The following is a 17,757-nucleotide window of genomic DNA, read 5'->3' as shown; positions in this document are numbered from 1 at the left end:
GAAGAGCTGTCCGCTGGCCAAGATTAAGCTCCTCCCTTTGGTGTCTGGTGGCCAAACCAGAGCTTCTGGCTGGATCCTGGAGGGCACAGTGGACCCAGAAGGGCAGTGCCTGCTCTCCCCGTGCCCCAAGGGGGCCCAGAGCAGTGCCATCAGCCCCGGGTGCAGGGCGGGGCCACTGCGGGACTCCGGCCTGCAGTGTCCTGCGTGTACTTACAGGTGCTGCTGGCCCTGCCTGTGCCCTCCCCGCAGGGCCCCCCCGCTCAGAGAACTAGACTGCTCCACCACTGTGCTCAGCAAACTGAACTTCTTTATTAAGTGCCAAGGTCCAGGCGGGCGCTGCCCCCTGCAGCCTCTCGGACGAGGTCTGTGCCTGGAGCGTCCCGGGTCCCCCTGCAGGGCAGCAGCGCCGGGCGCTCACTTCACGTGCTCGGCCGCATGCGAGGAGCAGTAATACTTCTTGTGGGCGATGAAAGTGGACAGGCTGCTGAACCTGATGTTGCACAGGCGACAGTACCTGTGGTTGCCGTTGGGCACGGAGGCCGGCGTCCCCTGGCTGGGCGTCTGTACGCCTTTGTCCGAGTGGGAGGGGGGTGCCGGCACGGCCTCGGGGGACGTGGCCGGGGGCGGGCCAGGCCGGGGGCTGCCGGCGGGCGGCTCCCAAGGGTCCTGGCCGTTGAGGCCGTCGCGGGGAGCGGCGGGCGAAGGCGTCCGGGCCTCGGCGCCAGGGCCGGAGCCGGCCGGGGGCTTGCCCAGCAGCAGGCCGTGCGCCAGGCGGAAGTGCTCGATGAGGTCGCCGCGCACCACGCCGTTCGGGGGGCAGTAGGGACAGACGATGGCGGGCGGGTCCTCGGGGGCGGCGCGCAGGCGGCGCGGGGCAGAGGGGCACGAGAACTTCTTGTGCGCCAAGTACGCCTCGAGGCTGTGGAAGCTCACGCGGCAGGCTGTGCACTCGTGGTAATCGGCCAGGGCCGGTAGGCCGGGCGCAGAGCCAGGGGCGGCGGCGGGAGCCTGGCGCCGCGGCTTTTTGCTCAGGTCGATGGGGCCTTCCGCCGGGTCTTGGCCGCTTCCACCTCCGCCTCCATTTCCGCTTCCGGGCCGCGGCGCCGGCGACGCAGGCGGCGTGGGGGCGTGGCCTGGCGCGACGGGCTGGGCGGGTCCGACCGGGGACGGGGCGGGTCCGACCGGGGGCGGGGCGGGTCCGGCCACGTGCAGTTCGTAGAGCTTGCGGCGCCTGCGCGTGCGCACGGGCGGCGCAGCGGGCGCGGGGGCCCCGGAGGTCCCGGCGGGCGCAGGCCGGCGCGGCGGCGGGTCGTGACGAGAGGCGCAGTAGTACCGCTTGTGCACCGTATAGGTCTCGTGGCGGCTGAAGCGGATGTTGCAGGCCTCGCACAGCGTCCGGCGGGGGTCGTCGTCCTCGTCTGCCCCGCTGCCCGGGCTTGGGCTGCCTTCGCTGCCCCGGCCGCCCGCCTCGGCCTCGGTCTCCGCCTCGGGCGTAGCCGCGCCCCCCGCCTCGTCCTCGCGCGCCCCGGGGCCCGGCGGCGAGCGCTGCTCGTCGGCCTCGGCGGGCGGCGGGGCGGGGGGCGCGCGCGGCGGGGCTGGGGCCGCCTTGGGCCGGCGGGCAGGGGGCGTGTCGTCGGGCGGGCGGCGGCCGGAGCAGTAGAGGCGCTTGTGCACATAGAAGTTGTTGACGTTGTTGAAGGTGATGTCGCAGTCAAAGCACGTGGCGCCCTTGGGGGCCCCCGTGAAGAGGCCAGCCGGCGCGCCCACCCCCGCGCCGGCCTGCAGCCGGCTGTGCACCAGCTCGGACATTTTGGCCAGGATCTCGGAGGCAGGCGGCGCCGTGGGCAACTGCGGCAGGAAGAGTGCGCCGGGCCCTGGGCTGGAGCCGGGCGTGGGGCTGGACAGCTCCGCCTTCACGCGGACGGGGCTGGGGCCGGCGCTGGGCGGTGATGGCGTCCGCGACAGGGCCTGGGGCCCTGGCTCCGCCTCGGGCTCCTCTGCCGCCTCCACCTTGATGCTCCTGGGGGTCGCCGGGGGCTCGCCGCCACCCCCGTTCTGGGGGCCCGGTCTGGTCTCTCCGTTGGTGGCCTCTGCCAGGGCCTTCCTGTCCAGTCCCGGTGATGGGGCGGGCACCAGGCTCAGGTCTGCAGAGGCCAGGGGGCCGTGCAGCGCCGTGTGCTGCTGGAAGGCGGCCAGACTGTCTGCGGGGAGACGCCAGGGGCCACACTTCAGGCCTGGAGCAGGACCTGCCTGGGCCAGACCTGAAGCTGGGGAGGGCGGGAAGGGAGAGCTGGGCTGGGCACAGAGGTGGTGGAGCGCCGAGGCCGAAACCGACACCCCCCCCCCACCCCTCGTGGCCGAGCCTGCTTCCCCCTTCCCAGTCCGCAGGGTCACCAGGGGCTCACCTGCGGGGAGCTTGGCAGTGGGGTGCCCAGCCCCTGATGAGTAGATCTCAACCTTAGAGCCCGGCTGGCAGACCATGTGGTTGGTCACTAGGTGGCTGTAGAGGATGTCCCGCGTGGTGGAGATGAAGCCGCAGCTGTGGCACACACCTGCAGGTAGGCTGTGGTGTCAGAGCCCTGCCGGTGGCTGCGTCCCGCACACCCCGCCGCCCCCTTCCTGGCCCCGCTCACCCGTCAGCGTGTCTGTGTGCACCTTGAGGTGCCGCTCGCAGTTGGCCTTGGTGGTGAAGGCGGACAGGCAGATGAGACACACGAAGGGGCGCTCTCCTGGAACATGGGGCCCGGTAAGGGAGCCTGGCCAGCCGAGGACTACGGCACGGGCACGTGTGGAGGGCCCCTAAGCTCTGCCTCCTAGGACCCCATCGGGGGCCCAGCCCCCAGCCGACCACCCAGCCGGTCGCAGGCGGGGCGCGAGGCCTGGGGCCCTGTGGGAGGCTGCTCGGCGGGGTGGGAGGACCACTCGGGCACGTCCACGGCAGTTGTGCAACCCCAGGAACAATGCAGTGAGCATGCGTGGCTTGGGCGGGGAGACACGCCGTTGGGGGCGGGGCTCACCGCTGTGGCTGCGCATGTGGATCTCCAGGGAGCTGGCGCTGGGGCAGCTTTTGCGGCACTGGGGGAAGGGGCAGACCCGCTCGTTGGGGTAGGTCTCCTTGGGCTTCTCATCGGGGGCGGCCACAGCGGGGGAGCTGGTGCCTTGGCGGCTGGCGCAGTAGTACAGGAGGTGGGCTTGTAGGTTCCGCTCGCTGCGGTACCAGATGCCGCAGTCCTTGCAGGGAAAGACGTCTTCTGCGGGCGGGAGAGGCGGGTGCAGCCTGAGGGGTGCCCCGGCAGCAGCGCTGGCCGCCTAGCACCCGGGGCAGGCCCTGGGCCCTCTGCAACACGAGGGCTGTGCCCCGGCGTCTGCCAGCTTGGGGGTGGGGTGGGGTTTGTGACCTGGGCTGTCCCTCTTCACTGCTTTGCCTTCTCAGGTGTCCCTTGGTAACTCCGTGGCCCCTCTCTACGGATCTTCAGGATGCCATGGGGACTTGCATCCTGGGGTGGGTGGCCCCTGGGCTGCGTCCGGACAGGGAACCCCATAAGGAGACACTGTGGTCTCTTGGGGGCGCCCACGGAAGAAGCGAGGCTGGGGTCCGTGACCTGATTGTCTCTGTGACTTGGCGGGGGCGATGGGACTTGAGGGCTGGCGTGGAGCTGGGTGCCCGTGGAGGAGGACGAGGAGACAGGTGTGTGCGTGTGAGCAAGTGTGTGGGCCGCTGGGTGCCTGAGTCCCCAAGCACTGGGGCAGCAGGGCGAGAGGTGAGCGTGGCTCTGGGTAGGCAGGGGGCTGAGGCCAGGAGCTGCAGAGCAGGAGGAGCCTCCCGGTGCACCGCCCTTCCCCACCCCCCCCATACACCTGTGTTACTGGTCAGAACTTCCTGAATTCACTACATTTAACCCAAGTACCTTTGCGGTTGGGGGTTTGGATGGCGGGGGTGGATTTGCCAGCTGGTGAGCATTCTCTGGTGGGTGCTTCAGCAGAATGATAAGGAATGTTTTGTTGTTTCTGTCCCTGCTCCTTGGCCAGCCACCCCTAGGCTGAACCCAGGGCAGGGGGGAGACCTTGTTCTGGGTCTCGACCTTGACCTTCACACGGAATGGACACCTTTTGGGGGTCGTGTGCGGGTTGGGACGTATTTCTCAGCCCGCTGGTTGGTAGTTACTGAACACGTGGTCTGCCTGCCCCCCGGGGGCTGCCAGGTTTCTACCTTCTGCCTCTCTTAAGGAATTTAGTGCCCGTCTGTCAAGTGAGGTGGGCACTCCTCATGCCCCTGTGCCTGCGGTGTTTCCGGCTCAACTCTTCCTACTGTGTTATTTCTGGTTTTCAAGTTCCCTTTTATTTGGAGGTTGAGGGGCAGCGCTGAGGCCTTGAGCTGGGATCCGGGTCTGAGGGGCCAGCTGTGGGCTGCTGTTGGTATCTGCAGGGTCAGTGCTGGGGACTGCGCTGCTGCTTGCGGCACAGCGAAGGGACTGGGAGCCTCGGAGGCCCATGTGGGCCCCAGCCCCGGCCCTAAAACTTAGCAAGGACGGTCGTCGCCCCACCAACCCAGGGCTGACCTCGGGCCAAGTCCCGGGTGGATGCAGCCCAGGTAACCTGCACAGACACCTCAAGACCGGCATTACCTTTACTGCTTCCACAGATGAGAAAACAGGCCCAGAGTGGTGGAGTCTCAAGAATTAAACCGGGTCTGATTGACTTTGGAGCTCGGGTTCTGAAAGCCCTTCTAGACCACCAGTAGGAGAGGCCCACGTGGGGTTGGTATAAACGATGCTAGCCCACCATGCCCTCACAGACCAGTGTCAGACCCGAGGGGAGGGAAACCGAGGCCCAGAGAGGCTGCTCCTGGGCAGGCTTGAGAGGAAGCCCTCCAGCACCTGGGGCTCCCTGCAGCCCCCCCCCCCGACCTACCCATCCTAAAGAGACAGAGAGGCAGCCCCCTGGGCACCAGATGCCATTCCCTGCCCTGGTGGGGTGGCCGTCCTGGCCTCTGAGAGACCCTTCTATCCAGCACCCTTCTTTCCTGAAACCTCAACGTCAGACAAGACCCCTGTTTGCTCACCACCACCCTCTCAGCTCCCCTGCAGGACCCCATTCTCCCTGAGGCAGTGGCCTTGCCCTGTCCGGCCCACCCACCTGTGCTTGTCCCCACCCCTCCGGTGTCACCCTCCTCACTTGGCTGCCAGTGTCTGGGTCACGGTGACCTCCATGCTGCCTGCCTTTGCTCTCAACAGCTGGGACACGGCGGGCCTCCCCTCACCCCTGGCTCTAGTGTCTGCAGGTCCTGTCTCTCCCTGGGGCCTCGTCCTGCCCGGAGCTCCCCGACTCTTACCGCACCCTGAGCCCCAGCACGTGTCCCCCAGTCGCCTCCTGGGCTCCACTTAGTGCCCAACAGGCGTCTTGGGTCAGGCTGCTCAGAACGGGCCCTCCATCCTGACTGCGATGGGACGGACAGTGTCTGCCCCGCGGCCGTGCTGCAGCCCCGGCCTCACGCTGCCGCTTCCCCCCCCGCACCCCCCCCCCCCCCCGGCAGGCCCTGTGCCGTCTTCACGTTTGACCTGCTTAAAAAGGTCACTTTTCTCCCAATTTTACAACCCTACAGTCTAGCAGCCATGCAATTTTAGAACTAAATGGGGTCGTACCCTTTGCTGCCTGAAAGCCCCCTGCCGCGGTCGTTTCTCTGAGAAGGAATCCCAGCCCTGGTCCGGGGCCACCCTCGGAGTCTGGCTCTGGCCACGGTGGCCGTCTCGCTGGGCCTGGGCTGTCCGCTCAGCTGCTCTCCCCGGCGCGCGTGTCTCCCAAGCACCCCAGCCACTGCCCACATCACCACTTGCCCTCCTTCGTGGATGTGCCGCCTGCCCCCTCAGGGCGGGCAGCTGTCCCCACCTCGCTGACCCCAGCGCCTTGACCGCCTGGTTTGGTGTGGACGTTGAACAAGGATTTGAGAAACGGTGAATCTCATCGGTTCTCAGACCCTCTGCTGCTTGTAGGGAGGAGTGACAAACGTGGTCCCTCCACTGCAGCTCTCCACACTGGCGGCTCTGCCCCAAAGGGACACTTGACCACGTCCTTCACAACTGGGAGGTGGGGATGGTACCAGCATCTAGTGAGCGAGGGCAGGGCTGCTGCTGGGCACCCCACGGTGCATGTGTCCCAGACTCCACCCTGCCCTGCACGGCCTCTCCAGCTGGCGACCTAAAAGGGCCTTCTGGACCCCGCGGAGTGTGTGCCAGAGGCGCTGTGGTGAGAAGCCCGCTCTGCTGCAGAGCCCGCCTCCCCGTCAGCATCTGGGAGCTCACCACGTGGCCCCCTGCACGCTGACTGCACCCTGGAGCCCCTCCTGGAACCCCACTGCTAGGCCCCCGTGCGTGCCCCCGGGGCACACCTCTGCTCAGGTGGCAGTGGTGACCAGTCTTTGCAGATCCTGAGCTGGGCACCGCCTGCAGCTCTGAGCCTGGGGTGGGGGCGGGCAGGCAGCGGGTTACTCACTGTTGACAACTGCAGTTGCGAGGATGGATGCCATGCCCGCCTGCTGGGGCAGGAGCTGGATGTCGGCGGCGGGGGAGGGGGCCAGGCCCTCGGGCTCCACCGGCTCCTTCACAGGCTGGCTGGGGGCACTGTGGGGCTCGGCTGCGAGGAGCACGCTCAGCCGTCCGCCCGCGGCCACTGGCCTGGTGAGCCTGCACCAGAGGGCGCCATCTGCGGGGGGAGGGCGTCTGTGACGGGGCGCCGGCAGCCCCAGGCCACCGCGGCCGCGCCTCTGCAAAGACCCTGCCCATCTTATCCTCCTGATGCCCGCTGCGCCGCCCCAGCTTAGGCATGGGGGTTCCGAAGCCGGTGTGGTGGCCGGGGCGAAGCCACACCCGGTTCGCAGCTGTGGCCGGCTGGTTTCCGTGGTGCACCTGCCTCCTCAGGGCGACTAGGTGTTGCCTGCTCTTTGGGCCTCCCTGCCTGTGTCCGTCGGAGCGCGACGGCCCTCTTAGAGGAGGAGGGAGCAGAGCGGCGGGGAGGGCTTGGGAGCCGCTCACCCACGCCCTAGAAAGGCCTCCCAGCTCCTCGCTACTCAGCCAGCGTGGCTGTTGCTACGGTGGCCAGCGGGGGCAGCCTTGGCCAACAGGACCCGAGCTGAGCTGCCCACGGGACCAGGCCACCTGGCTAGCATCTGCCCGGGCAGATGAACCCTGTTGACCAGGCGAGCAGGGGGGACAGGCCAGGCACTGCTAACTGGGCCACGTCCCCGCCAGGTGTACGTACCCCCAGCTGGGCACCTGCTGCCAACCTGGGCCCTCCCGTGCTTTCCAGCTGCTCTCTGGGTCCTTAGAGCACCCCAAAGCAGGGAGGGTGGGCCAGGGGGTGAAACAGGCACACAGGTGCTGTGCTAGCCAGGTCCTCGGGGCCAATGGCAGGGCAGACGGAACGTGCAGGGCCCCGGATGCTGGCCTCAGCACCTGCTGTGCCCTGGAGGCCCCCAGGTAGGGAGGGGCTGGGGAGGTGCTGGAGCAGCAGCCCAGCTTGCCCCTGCCCACCTCCAGGGGCCTTTGGCTCTGCCCACAGGACATTAGTCCAGTGTGCTCAGGAGGCGATGGTGAGGGTGACACCCCCAGAACATTCTACCGAAGCGGAGCCCCCCCCCGCCCCGGAAGAAGGAGGTGGATTTCCCGTGGCCATGCTGTGGTGTTTGGCTCCCCACATCCTCCCCGGGACCTGAGCTGCCTCATCTGTAATGGGGGGGTCCCCCCACCCCACCCCGCCCTCCCAGGGCCACTCCTGGAAAGTGCAGGTTTGCAGGAGGGACGTGGAGCTTTCCTCAGCTTCACAAAACAGAGGCCCCAGAAGGTGAGGGGACCTGTCCCAGGCCCCCCAGCTGGGTTTGGACATGGCTCTCCTGACCACTCCTGGAGGGAGTCAGGCCGCACAGGGCCCTGGTCCAGTGGGCACCCCCAGGTGGGCCCACCAGGCCCTGCCAGTGTCCACTGTCCCTGTGGTCTCCCAGAGGCCCTGAGGGCAGTCCTGGCCTGGGCCCGCTCTCCCCGACCCCCGGGGCCGACGCCTGTCCAGCCCTAGGCAAGCATTAATGGGGGCACTGGGCGTGTGGTGGCAGCGGTGGCCAGCCCCTCGGCCCGGCCCAAGCAGGCTGGTTTCCCTTTAAGAGCCGGCCCAGGGGGAGCCGTGACCCCCCCACCCTCCGGAAGGCAGTGAGGGAAACGCCAGGATACCAACCCTTCCTGTAGATCTCCGAGTTGGCTTCGGCCGCGGTCAGGGCCCGGGGCAGCGTCCTCAGCCAGCAGGCCTCGTCCTCCAGCAGCAGGGTCAGGGCCGGGCTCTGGGGGCGGGGAGGGGGGTCAGCAAGGACTCAGTCACGCCCTCGGACACAGTCAGCAGGAGAGAGGAGAGGCTGGCCGGGGCAGCGGGGGGCTCCCTGTGAGGGATGCCTGAGAGTCTGCCCCGTGGGCGCCCTGTCCAGGCTGCGGGTCCTTGGTTTCCCTTGGAAACTGAGGCCCAGAGAGGTGGCGCAACCTGCCTAAAGTTACACAGCCAGTGAGTGGCAGAGCGGGGAGGCACACCCGGACCTCCGTTCTTGCTGCCCCTCCCTGGTGGGGCACTGGACCGGACGCAGGCTCCTCCCACACACAGGCCCCCAGAGACCTACAGAGTGAGCTGTGGGACTGTCTCAGCACCTGGCCTCCCTGCGGCTCGCAGACCGTGGTCAGCCCCTCGCCCAGACACGCTGTCTCCAGCGGCCTGGTCTGCGAGCCAGGCCTCTGCAGCGCCCGGAGTGGAAGAGCACTCCTGAGCTCGGTTCTCACTTGGGGCTGCCAGCGGCGCCCAGAAGGGGTGGCCTGATTTCCGGCACCCTCCCCAGGCGGCACTGCAAACATACGTCCCCTGTCCTACATGGTTCTGGGAGGGGGCTGGCCCTTGCCACACGGAGGCGATGAGGTACAGACCCTGGCCCTGACTGGCCGCAGAAAGTTAGGGTGATGACCGCAGCTGCCCCTCAGGCCACAGCCCCAGGGCTGGATGGGTTGTGGACGGCTCCTCTCCTGCAGGGGGTCCCCAAGCTCTGCCACTGGGCGCCGTGTGGAAAGGCACAGCCCATTCGTGTCTGAGTATTTTCTTTGTTTTATGCAAATAAAAGCTTTTTAGTCAAACTGTGTATCAGAAGCTCTAACTCAAGGCCCAGTGTCACTCGCCGTCACCTGGATGGGGCAGCTGGCCAGGAAGCTAGCGTGATGGGATGGCTGGAGCAGTGACACATGGGAGGTCCCCTGACGTGTTCTGGGCATCTCCCCGCCTGGTCCAAGACCACGGCTTTACTGAGCTTTGCCTGCAGGGAGCACGTGGGCTCCAGAGCTGGGCATCGGGTCCAGTCCAGACTCCCTGACTGTGCCCAATAGCACCATGCCCGCCCTCCCTGCAAACGGCAATGCCCCGAGCCCGTGGGCTCCCTCCACCGTCCTTGTGCTGCCACCTGCTCTGGGGGTGGGTCACATCCCTCTTTGACTCAGTCTCCCTGGGGCACTGGGAAGTGGAAGCCTGTGTGAAGCCGCCTGGCACGTGACAAACACAGGACAAACAGGAGTCCCGCCACCCTTGCTTCTCCATTCCCTTTGGCCCGCAGGACACAGTGGGCAGAAGACAGCCTTCGGACCTAGGAGGCTGATGTCCACTGGGGCGGCAGGCCAGCAACCGCCAGGTATCAACTGGGGGCGAGTGTCTCCACCAAGCAGCATGCTTTAACGGGCAGCTGCAGACCTGGGGGTCCCCGTCACCCACAGCTGCGGACAGGCTGGGGGGCCAAAGTGGGACCGGGGTGGGGGGGTGCTGGCACAGCAGCGATTGACTGGCGGCGCCCACGTCCCAGCTATCCTGACCTGGGCCAGCAGAGAGGCGGAGGCCAGGGTCTCCCTGAGTCTCTAATGAATATTAATGAGTGGAGGAGGGAGAAAAAAATTAATCTGCCTGATCCTCCGATGGGTGCTGCGGTAACGATATGAAATCTAATTATTCGTCCCAATATTTCTAAACCCTCAAACTGAGACTGACAGCCTCCCGGTCGGTTTAATGCTTATCACTCCCGGGAGCGGCGTGTTCGCGGCATGATAAAAGCGCCCGCGCACAGCTCTGCTGACGCTGCAGAACCCCTGAATTTTCCGCGTCCATCTGAGTGGAGGGGAGACGGCGGCGCTGTGTTCCCGGCTGTGTGCCTCCTGCTGGGAGCGGCCCCTCGCCTGGTGGCTGCCCTGGGCGGGTGAGGGGCAGGGGACGTGGGGACCTGGAGGGGGGCTTGCATCCTGCACCCCGCGCCTGACTCACAGGAGGGAGAGGGGCCAGGAGATCCAGGCCGTATGACCACCAGACCCTTCACCCTCGTTCCCTCAGCCCTTAACACTCTGGGGGCCCCTGGCCCCCACTTAAATGAGGCAGGCTGGGCCCACCATCACCAGCCTCCCTGCCTGCGCACGGACCCTAGGGGTGCAAGAGCCGGCGCCCCACGGCTCCGGGGAGAGGAGCACGGCCATGCCCAGTCTGCCCCTGTCCCTGTGGGGTGGCAACGCGCACTGTCCCGGGCAGCTGGACCCTGCCGTGCGCTAGGGCTACAGCTCGCCCCGCTGCCCCGTTATTTATTTTCTCCCCCCATCCCCCAATTCCAAGCAGCCCTGGAACAGAAGCCCTTTTCTCTGGTGGTCGGAGGCGCCAGGCTGAGGCAGGTTCCCTTCCTGGCCCTGCCCGTGGGCAGCGGGGTGCGAGCCTAAAACGATCAGAGATGTGTGTACTGCCGGCCACCTCCCCTCCACCGGCGCCCCAGGCTCACTGCTGGGTCTGGGGTTCACCCCAGACAGGCCGGCTGCAGCGTCTGAAAAAAGCTTGGCCCCTACCCTGCCTTAGCCCTGGGGGTCGCCCTGTCCCTCCCTCCTGACTCCAGGCTGCCCCACCCAGCCCCGGGACGGCGGACGGCCACTTTAAACTCTCTGGGTGCATCTGAGAACCCTCCTTGTTCCCCCAACAAAGAGGTCAGTGTCTGGGTTCTGTGCCCGCTGATAGCCATCAGAAACCCTATCTCTACCGCATCCGCTGTGACAGCTGTATCTGAGGCTGTTCCCAAACTCGCCATACAGCGCGTGAAGTAGCGTCGAGGGGAGCTGGGGGCCTGCAGAACGCCTCCCCAGGGCACTGCGGGCAGGTTCGCGGGAGGTCGGGAACCTGGGGCAGGCCCTGATCGGGGCCTGCACTCATCTCTCCCTTTCAGCGTGTCCTGAGAAGCCCCCGCCTGCGTCCCACTCACCATCGCCAGAGGCAATGGCTTTCCACCCTTGGCACCAGACGTTTCATGAGGCAAGAGAAGCACGACACGGGCGGCTCAAGGCATGGCCCCATCTGGCAAAGAAAGACCCATGATGCACCACGCCTGGGCTGAGCGCCTTCCCTTGGGAATTACTCCCTATCACAGCCAGAGGAAGAGGGGCCTCGCCAGGAGGGCACCGGGCTCGTGCACCGCAGCCCCGTCACCCCCTGGCCCGGGATCATCCTGCTGGGAGTCGGGCTGTGCCAGGCAATGACCGCTGGCAGCGGCCTTTGGAGGGGCCCCACCGCTCAGAGCCCATCTGCGTGCGGTCAGCTGGCGGCTGGGCCTTGATGGTCCCACGTCAGCCTCACAGGCAGGCTCAGACCTGCTGCCCTGCGTGCCACCCAGGGGGCACCCTCCCAGCTCTCACTGATGTCACGGTGGCCTCGTGGCTAAAGTGGGTGAGCCGTGGGAGGACAACTGGACAGACGGATGGGCCGAGTGAGTGAGGGCCCATTTGTTCATTCATCCATCCATCTACCCATCCTGCCAACATCTATCCATTCACCATCTACTCATCCATCTACCTTCTACCCATTCATCCACCATCCATTAACCCATCAACACATCCACTGACTCACCTATCTATCCACCATCCACCCGTCCATCCACCTTCTACCCATCAATCCACTATACACCCGTTCACCTTTTACCTGTCCATCCATCCATCCAACCATCTATCCACCATCTACCCGTCCATCCACCATTCTTTATCCGTGCACACATCCACTCACCCACCTGTCCATCCACCTGTCCACCCACCATCCAGCCGTCCATCCACCTTCTGACCATCCATCTAGCATTCAACCTTCCATCTACCTGTCCGTCCATCCATCCACCCAACTATCCACCTGCTACTTGGCCATCTACCATCCACCCGTCCACCCACCATCCACCTGTCCATCTATCATCCATCTATCCATCCACACATCCATTCACCCACCCACCCTCCTCTTACCATCCACACGGCAATCCACTCCATTTATCCATCCACATATCCGCTCACCCATCCATCCTCCATCCATCCGTTTATTCATCCACACATCCACTAACCCACCCGTCTACCCATCTCTGCCCATCGTTCTACCTTCCACCCATCAGTATACCATCTACCTGTCCATCCATCCACCATCTACCTATCCACCCATCCACCATCTACCTATGCATCCATCCATCCTCCCATTCATCCACTCACCCACCCATCCATCCACCTTCTACCCATCCTTTCATCATTCCCCCCGCCATCCACGCATGTATCCACCTTCTACCTGTCCATCCACCATTCACTACCTGCTACTTGTCCATCTACCATTGACCCATCCATCCAGCATCTGTGTCCATCCACCCATCCACCCATCCATCCAACATATCCAGCCATCTATCCACCATCCACGTGTCTATCTACAATTCATGTGTCCATCCACCTTCTACCTGTCCGTCCACCATCCCTCCTCCATCAACCATCACCTGTCTGTCCACCATCCAGCTATCCATGCACCTTCTGCCCATCCATCTAGCATTCAACCTTCCATTTACCATCTACCCGTGCATGCATCCATCTACCTGTCCATCCATCCATCTACCCATCCACTGGCTACTCGTCCATCTACTGTCCACCCATCCATCTGCCATTTATCTGTCCATCCACCGTCCATTTATCCATTCAATGTCCACTCAACTGCTGCTCCACAACCATCCACCCATCCACCATCCACCTTCTCCCCGTCCATCCACCATCCACCTGGCCATCCAACTTCTACTCTCCATCCACTATCCCCCACAATCCACCATCCACCCATCCATCCATCCACCCATGTATCCACCATTCACCCATTCTTCCACCTTCTAATTGTCCATTCACCAACCACACTTCCATCAACCATCCACCTTCTACTCATCCATCCACCATCTACCTGTCCCCACCCATCCACCTAACATCTACCCGTCCATCCACATATCCACTCACCCACCTGTCCACCCACCATCCATCCATCCATCCACCTTCTGACTATCCATCTAGCATTCAACCTTCCATCTACCATCTACCTGTCTGTCCATCCATCCACCCAACTATCCACCTGCTACTCGGCCATCTACCATCCACCTGTCCACCCACCATCCACCTGTCCATCTATCACCCATGTATCCACTATCTACCTGTCCATCTTTCATCCATTTATCCATCCACACATCCATTCACCCACCCATCCATCCTCCTCCTACTGGTCCACCTACCATCCACCCATCAATCCACCATCCACCTGTCCATCCTCCATCTACCATCCACATGGCAATCCACTATCCATTTATCCATCCACATATCCACTCACCCATCCATCCACATCCACCCATCCATCCACCATCCATCCGTTTATTCATCCACACATTCACTAACCCACCCATCCACCCATCCATCCACCTCTGCCCATCGTTCTGCCTTCCACCCATCAGTCCACCATCTACCTGTCCATCCATCCATCCTCCCATTCATCCACTCACCCACCCATCCATCCACCTTCTACCCACCCTTTCATCATTCCCCCCGCCATCCACCCATGTATCCACCTTCTACCTGTCCATCCACCATTCACTACCTGCTACTCGTCCATCTACCATTGACCCATCCATCCACCATCTATGTGTCCATCCATACTTCCACCCACCTCCCATCCATCCACCATTCATTTATGCATCCACGTATCCACCTGCCCACCCATCCATCCACCCACCTGTTACTCGTTCATCTATCATCCACCCATCCATCCACCATCAACATATCCACCATTTATCCATCCGTCCATGCACCATCTACCTGTCCATCCACCATCCATTTTTCCATCCAATATCTACGCACTCCTCCAACAACCATCTACCCGTCATCCTCCACACCCTTCCAACCACCCTCTACCCGTCCATCCACCATCCATTATCCATTCAATATCCACTCAACTGATCCTCCACAACCATCCACCTGTCCATCTACTATCCACCGTCCATCCACTATCCCCTGCAATCCACCTTCCACCCATCCATCTACCATCCATCCATCCACCCACCATCTACCTGTCCATCCATCCACCCATCTATCCACCATTCACCCATCCTTCCACCTTCTGATTATCCATCCACCATCCACCCTTCCATCCACCCTCCACACGTCCATCCATCATCTTCCTGTCCATCCATCCATCTACCATCCACCATCCTTCTTCTACCTGGCCATCCACCATCCCTCCTCCATCAACCATCCACCTGTCCATCCACCATCCAGCCATCCATGCACCTTCTGCCCATCCATGTAGCATTCAGCCTTCCATTCACCATCTACCTGTGCATGCATCCATCTACCCATCTATCCACCATCCCATCCACTGGCTACCCATCTATCCAACCTACCCATCCACTGGCTACTCGTCCATCTACTGTCCATCATCCATCTGCCATTTATCTGTCCATCCACCATCTATTTATCCATTCAATATCCACTCAACTGCCCCTCCATAACCATCCACCCATCCATCCACCCATCCCTCTACCATCCATTGTCCATCCACCTTCTCCCAGTCCATCCACCGTCCATCTACCTTCTCCCTGTCTATCTGCCATCCATTTATCCATCCACACCTCCACACACACACCCATCCATCCACCATGCACCCTTCCATCCACCTTCTACCCACCATCCACCAATCCATCCACACATCCAATCACCCACCCATGCAGCCACCTTCTCCCCTGTCCATCCACCCGGCCATCCAACTTCTACTTGTCCATCCACTATCCCCCACAATCTACCATCCACCCATCCATCCATCCACCCCTGTGTCCACCATTCACCCATCCTTCCACCTTCTAATTGTCCATCCACCATCCACACTTCCATCAACCATCCACCTAACCATCCACCTTCTACTCATCCATCCATCTACCTGTCCCCACCGACCCATCCAACATCTACCTGTACATATATCCACCTTCTACCCATCTGTCTACCATCTTTCTGTCCACACATCCATCTACCCGTCCATCCACCATTCACCCATCCATCCACCGTCCATCTGTCCATCAAACATCACTCATGTATCCACCATCTTCCCATCCACCATCCATTTAACCATCCACACATCCACTAACCAACCTATCCATCCACCACCACTCACCCATTCACCTCCATTTATCCATCCACGCATCCACGCACCCACCATCCATCCACCATCCATTTATCCATCCATACATCCACACATCCACCATCCATCCACCACCCACCAGTCCATGCACCATCCACCCACCTTTACCTATCCATCTGCCATCTACCGTCACCCATCCATCTTCCATCTACCTGTCTCTCCATCCATCCATCCCTCCCTCCACCATCTACCCCTCCACCCACCACCCATCCATCCATCCTGAACATTTCCTCTGCAGCTGGGTACAAGTTTTAGAACTGCTGCACCTCCAAGCCCTGGGTTTCTGTGGTGGAACCTGGATCCTGGGGGACCTTGAGGTCCCACAGCAAATTGGTGTCAGAACCAATTCTCGACTCCTGGCAGGCTCTGCGTGCTGTGTCCTTTCTGGGGTACCGCCCCCGACGCCCAGTGTGTGCAGGGACTGTGAGGGGAGACTCCTTGCCTCCCCTCTGGCCTGCAAGCAGCCTGGGCCTGAGGAGACCAGTGGGAAAGGGTTGCCACACCCCAGCGTCGCCCCTCTCCCGCTTCCCTCTCCAAACAGCGAAGACAAACTGCCTGGCGGGTGACAGGACGATCAGGGGCGGGAGGTACACGGGGGAGAGAACCGGGGCCCATCAGCTGAGCTCGATAAGGGGCCTGCTGAAATGTTAGCGAAAATATTTAGACAATAAATGAAGTATCGGAAAGGCACGCATATCTTTAAGAAATCAATCATCTTGTACGTGTGTCTGGACACTCGGCGCCAAGGCGGAGATAGTGCCTGCTGGGGAGATAAGGGTTAATCAAGGATTTAATTCTGCAGGAGATAAAGCTGCAGGGAAGAGCAGGCAGCTCCTTCCTCCCTGGGCCCCTCTGCAGAGCCTCAGAGCCTCAGAGGCCCGCTTCTCTGGCGCACTCCCTGGATTATCTCTCCGCTTGGAGAGGGTTTTCAACCTCACGCCAAGTCTCCCCAGGCTGACCTGCGCCCTGGGCCCAAGGAGGACAAAACCCCTGGTGAGGAGGCTGCAGGCGGGAGGGGAGGGCCTGGGGGTGGGGGTGCGGGCATCTCCAGCCCCCCATCCCCGTCCTGCAGGGGTCTCTGTGGTTAGGAAAATAGTGATTTCCCCTCTGCTGTTTGGTCCTGGTGACTTTGGCAAGTTACCTAACCTCCTGGAGCCTCAGTTTCCTCATCTGGGAAATGGGAACAGCAGTACCCGCCTCATGGTGGGTGGAGAAAACGAGGGGCCGAGTATAAGGACGGGCGCACAGCAGTGCGTCTCGAACACGCACTTGGAACTGTCCATCTTGGAAGCGGTTGACTGTCCCCAAGGAGGGAGCAGAGGAGAGAGGTGCAGGCCCCGCTCAGGACACACTGAGCTCCCCAGTCCTCAGCCGTCCCGGCTTTGTCCCATCACTGCTTATGGCTATTCTCTGAGAGTCCAGACACGAGAGTCACGGAGCTCCTCTTAACTCCCCCCAACGGCCTACCCTCTCTCTTAAGAGTCGACTGCTGCTTGTACACCTCCAGTGACGGGGAGCTCATTGCCTATAGAGACTGCTGTAAATACCACAGCCTTGGTCACACAATGGAGCCAAAATGTGGCTCCTTCCAAGGAGCTGAAATCCACGCTGGCGCTCCCACTGCTTTCTCCCTGCTTGGGGCCACGGGGCAAGAGGGTCATCCCTCCCTGGCGTGCTGCCTGCCAAGCCACGCCCTGGGGTAAGCACCACACGTGGATCACTGCGTTTAACCCGCCGGCTGCCCTGGGAGGCCACCACGTCACAGAGGAACTGCTGCTCTGCCCACCCTCTCCTCTGCGGGGAGGCTGCAGGGCCTGCAGGAACTTGCAGGTCTCAAGGACCCTTCAGGGCTCCCCTGGGTCCCCCCGCTGAGGTCCCAAAGGCCGAGGAGACAGAAGCTCAGAGAGGTGGAGGCCTGCCTGGGGGCACACGGCAAAACAGCCACAGGGTAGGAGACCCCAGGACCTGGACCCTGTGCCATGGGGCCCTTGGTCCTGGGCCGGCTCCCACCCCCTGGCTGAGTGGTCTGGGTGAGCACCGCCCCTCTGAACCTGGCCACTCAGCTGGGAGAGGCAGCGTGGGCAGCCCAGGGGCCTCAGCTGAGACGTCTCCAATCTCCCGAGGCCCGGGCCCCAGCGCTGAGGTTCTGAGGCAGCGTGACCCACGGCTCAGGGTTCACTGCACACGGGAGTGGGTGCGGGCTGTGAGCTGTAGTCCGAGAGC

The 17,757-nt window shown here is 62.8% G+C and overlaps 1 protein-coding gene across 1 annotated transcript in view; it reads right to left on the bottom strand.

The window, feature by feature from the left end:
- Positions 1-285: 285 nt before the first annotated feature.
- ZFPM1 (zinc finger protein, FOG family member 1) overlaps positions 286-17,757 on the bottom strand; it is a 69,658-nt gene continuing 52,186 nt past the window's right edge. Inside the window, 6 exon segments of the mRNA XM_067717879.1 lie at positions 286-2,267; positions 2,406-2,552; positions 2,634-2,729; positions 3,018-3,251; positions 6,490-6,699; positions 8,221-8,323. Coding sequence (XP_067573980.1) covers positions 415-2,267; positions 2,406-2,552; positions 2,634-2,729; positions 3,018-3,251; positions 6,490-6,699; positions 8,221-8,323 — 2,643 coding nt within the window. The 3' untranslated portion in view covers positions 286-414.

This window comes from Pseudorca crassidens, chromosome 20 (genome assembly GCF_039906515.1).
Source record: "Pseudorca crassidens isolate mPseCra1 chromosome 20, mPseCra1.hap1, whole genome shotgun sequence".
Lineage (NCBI taxonomy): Eukaryota > Metazoa > Chordata > Mammalia > Artiodactyla > Delphinidae > Pseudorca > Pseudorca crassidens.
This window is presented reverse-complemented; position numbering and strand designations above follow the sequence as displayed.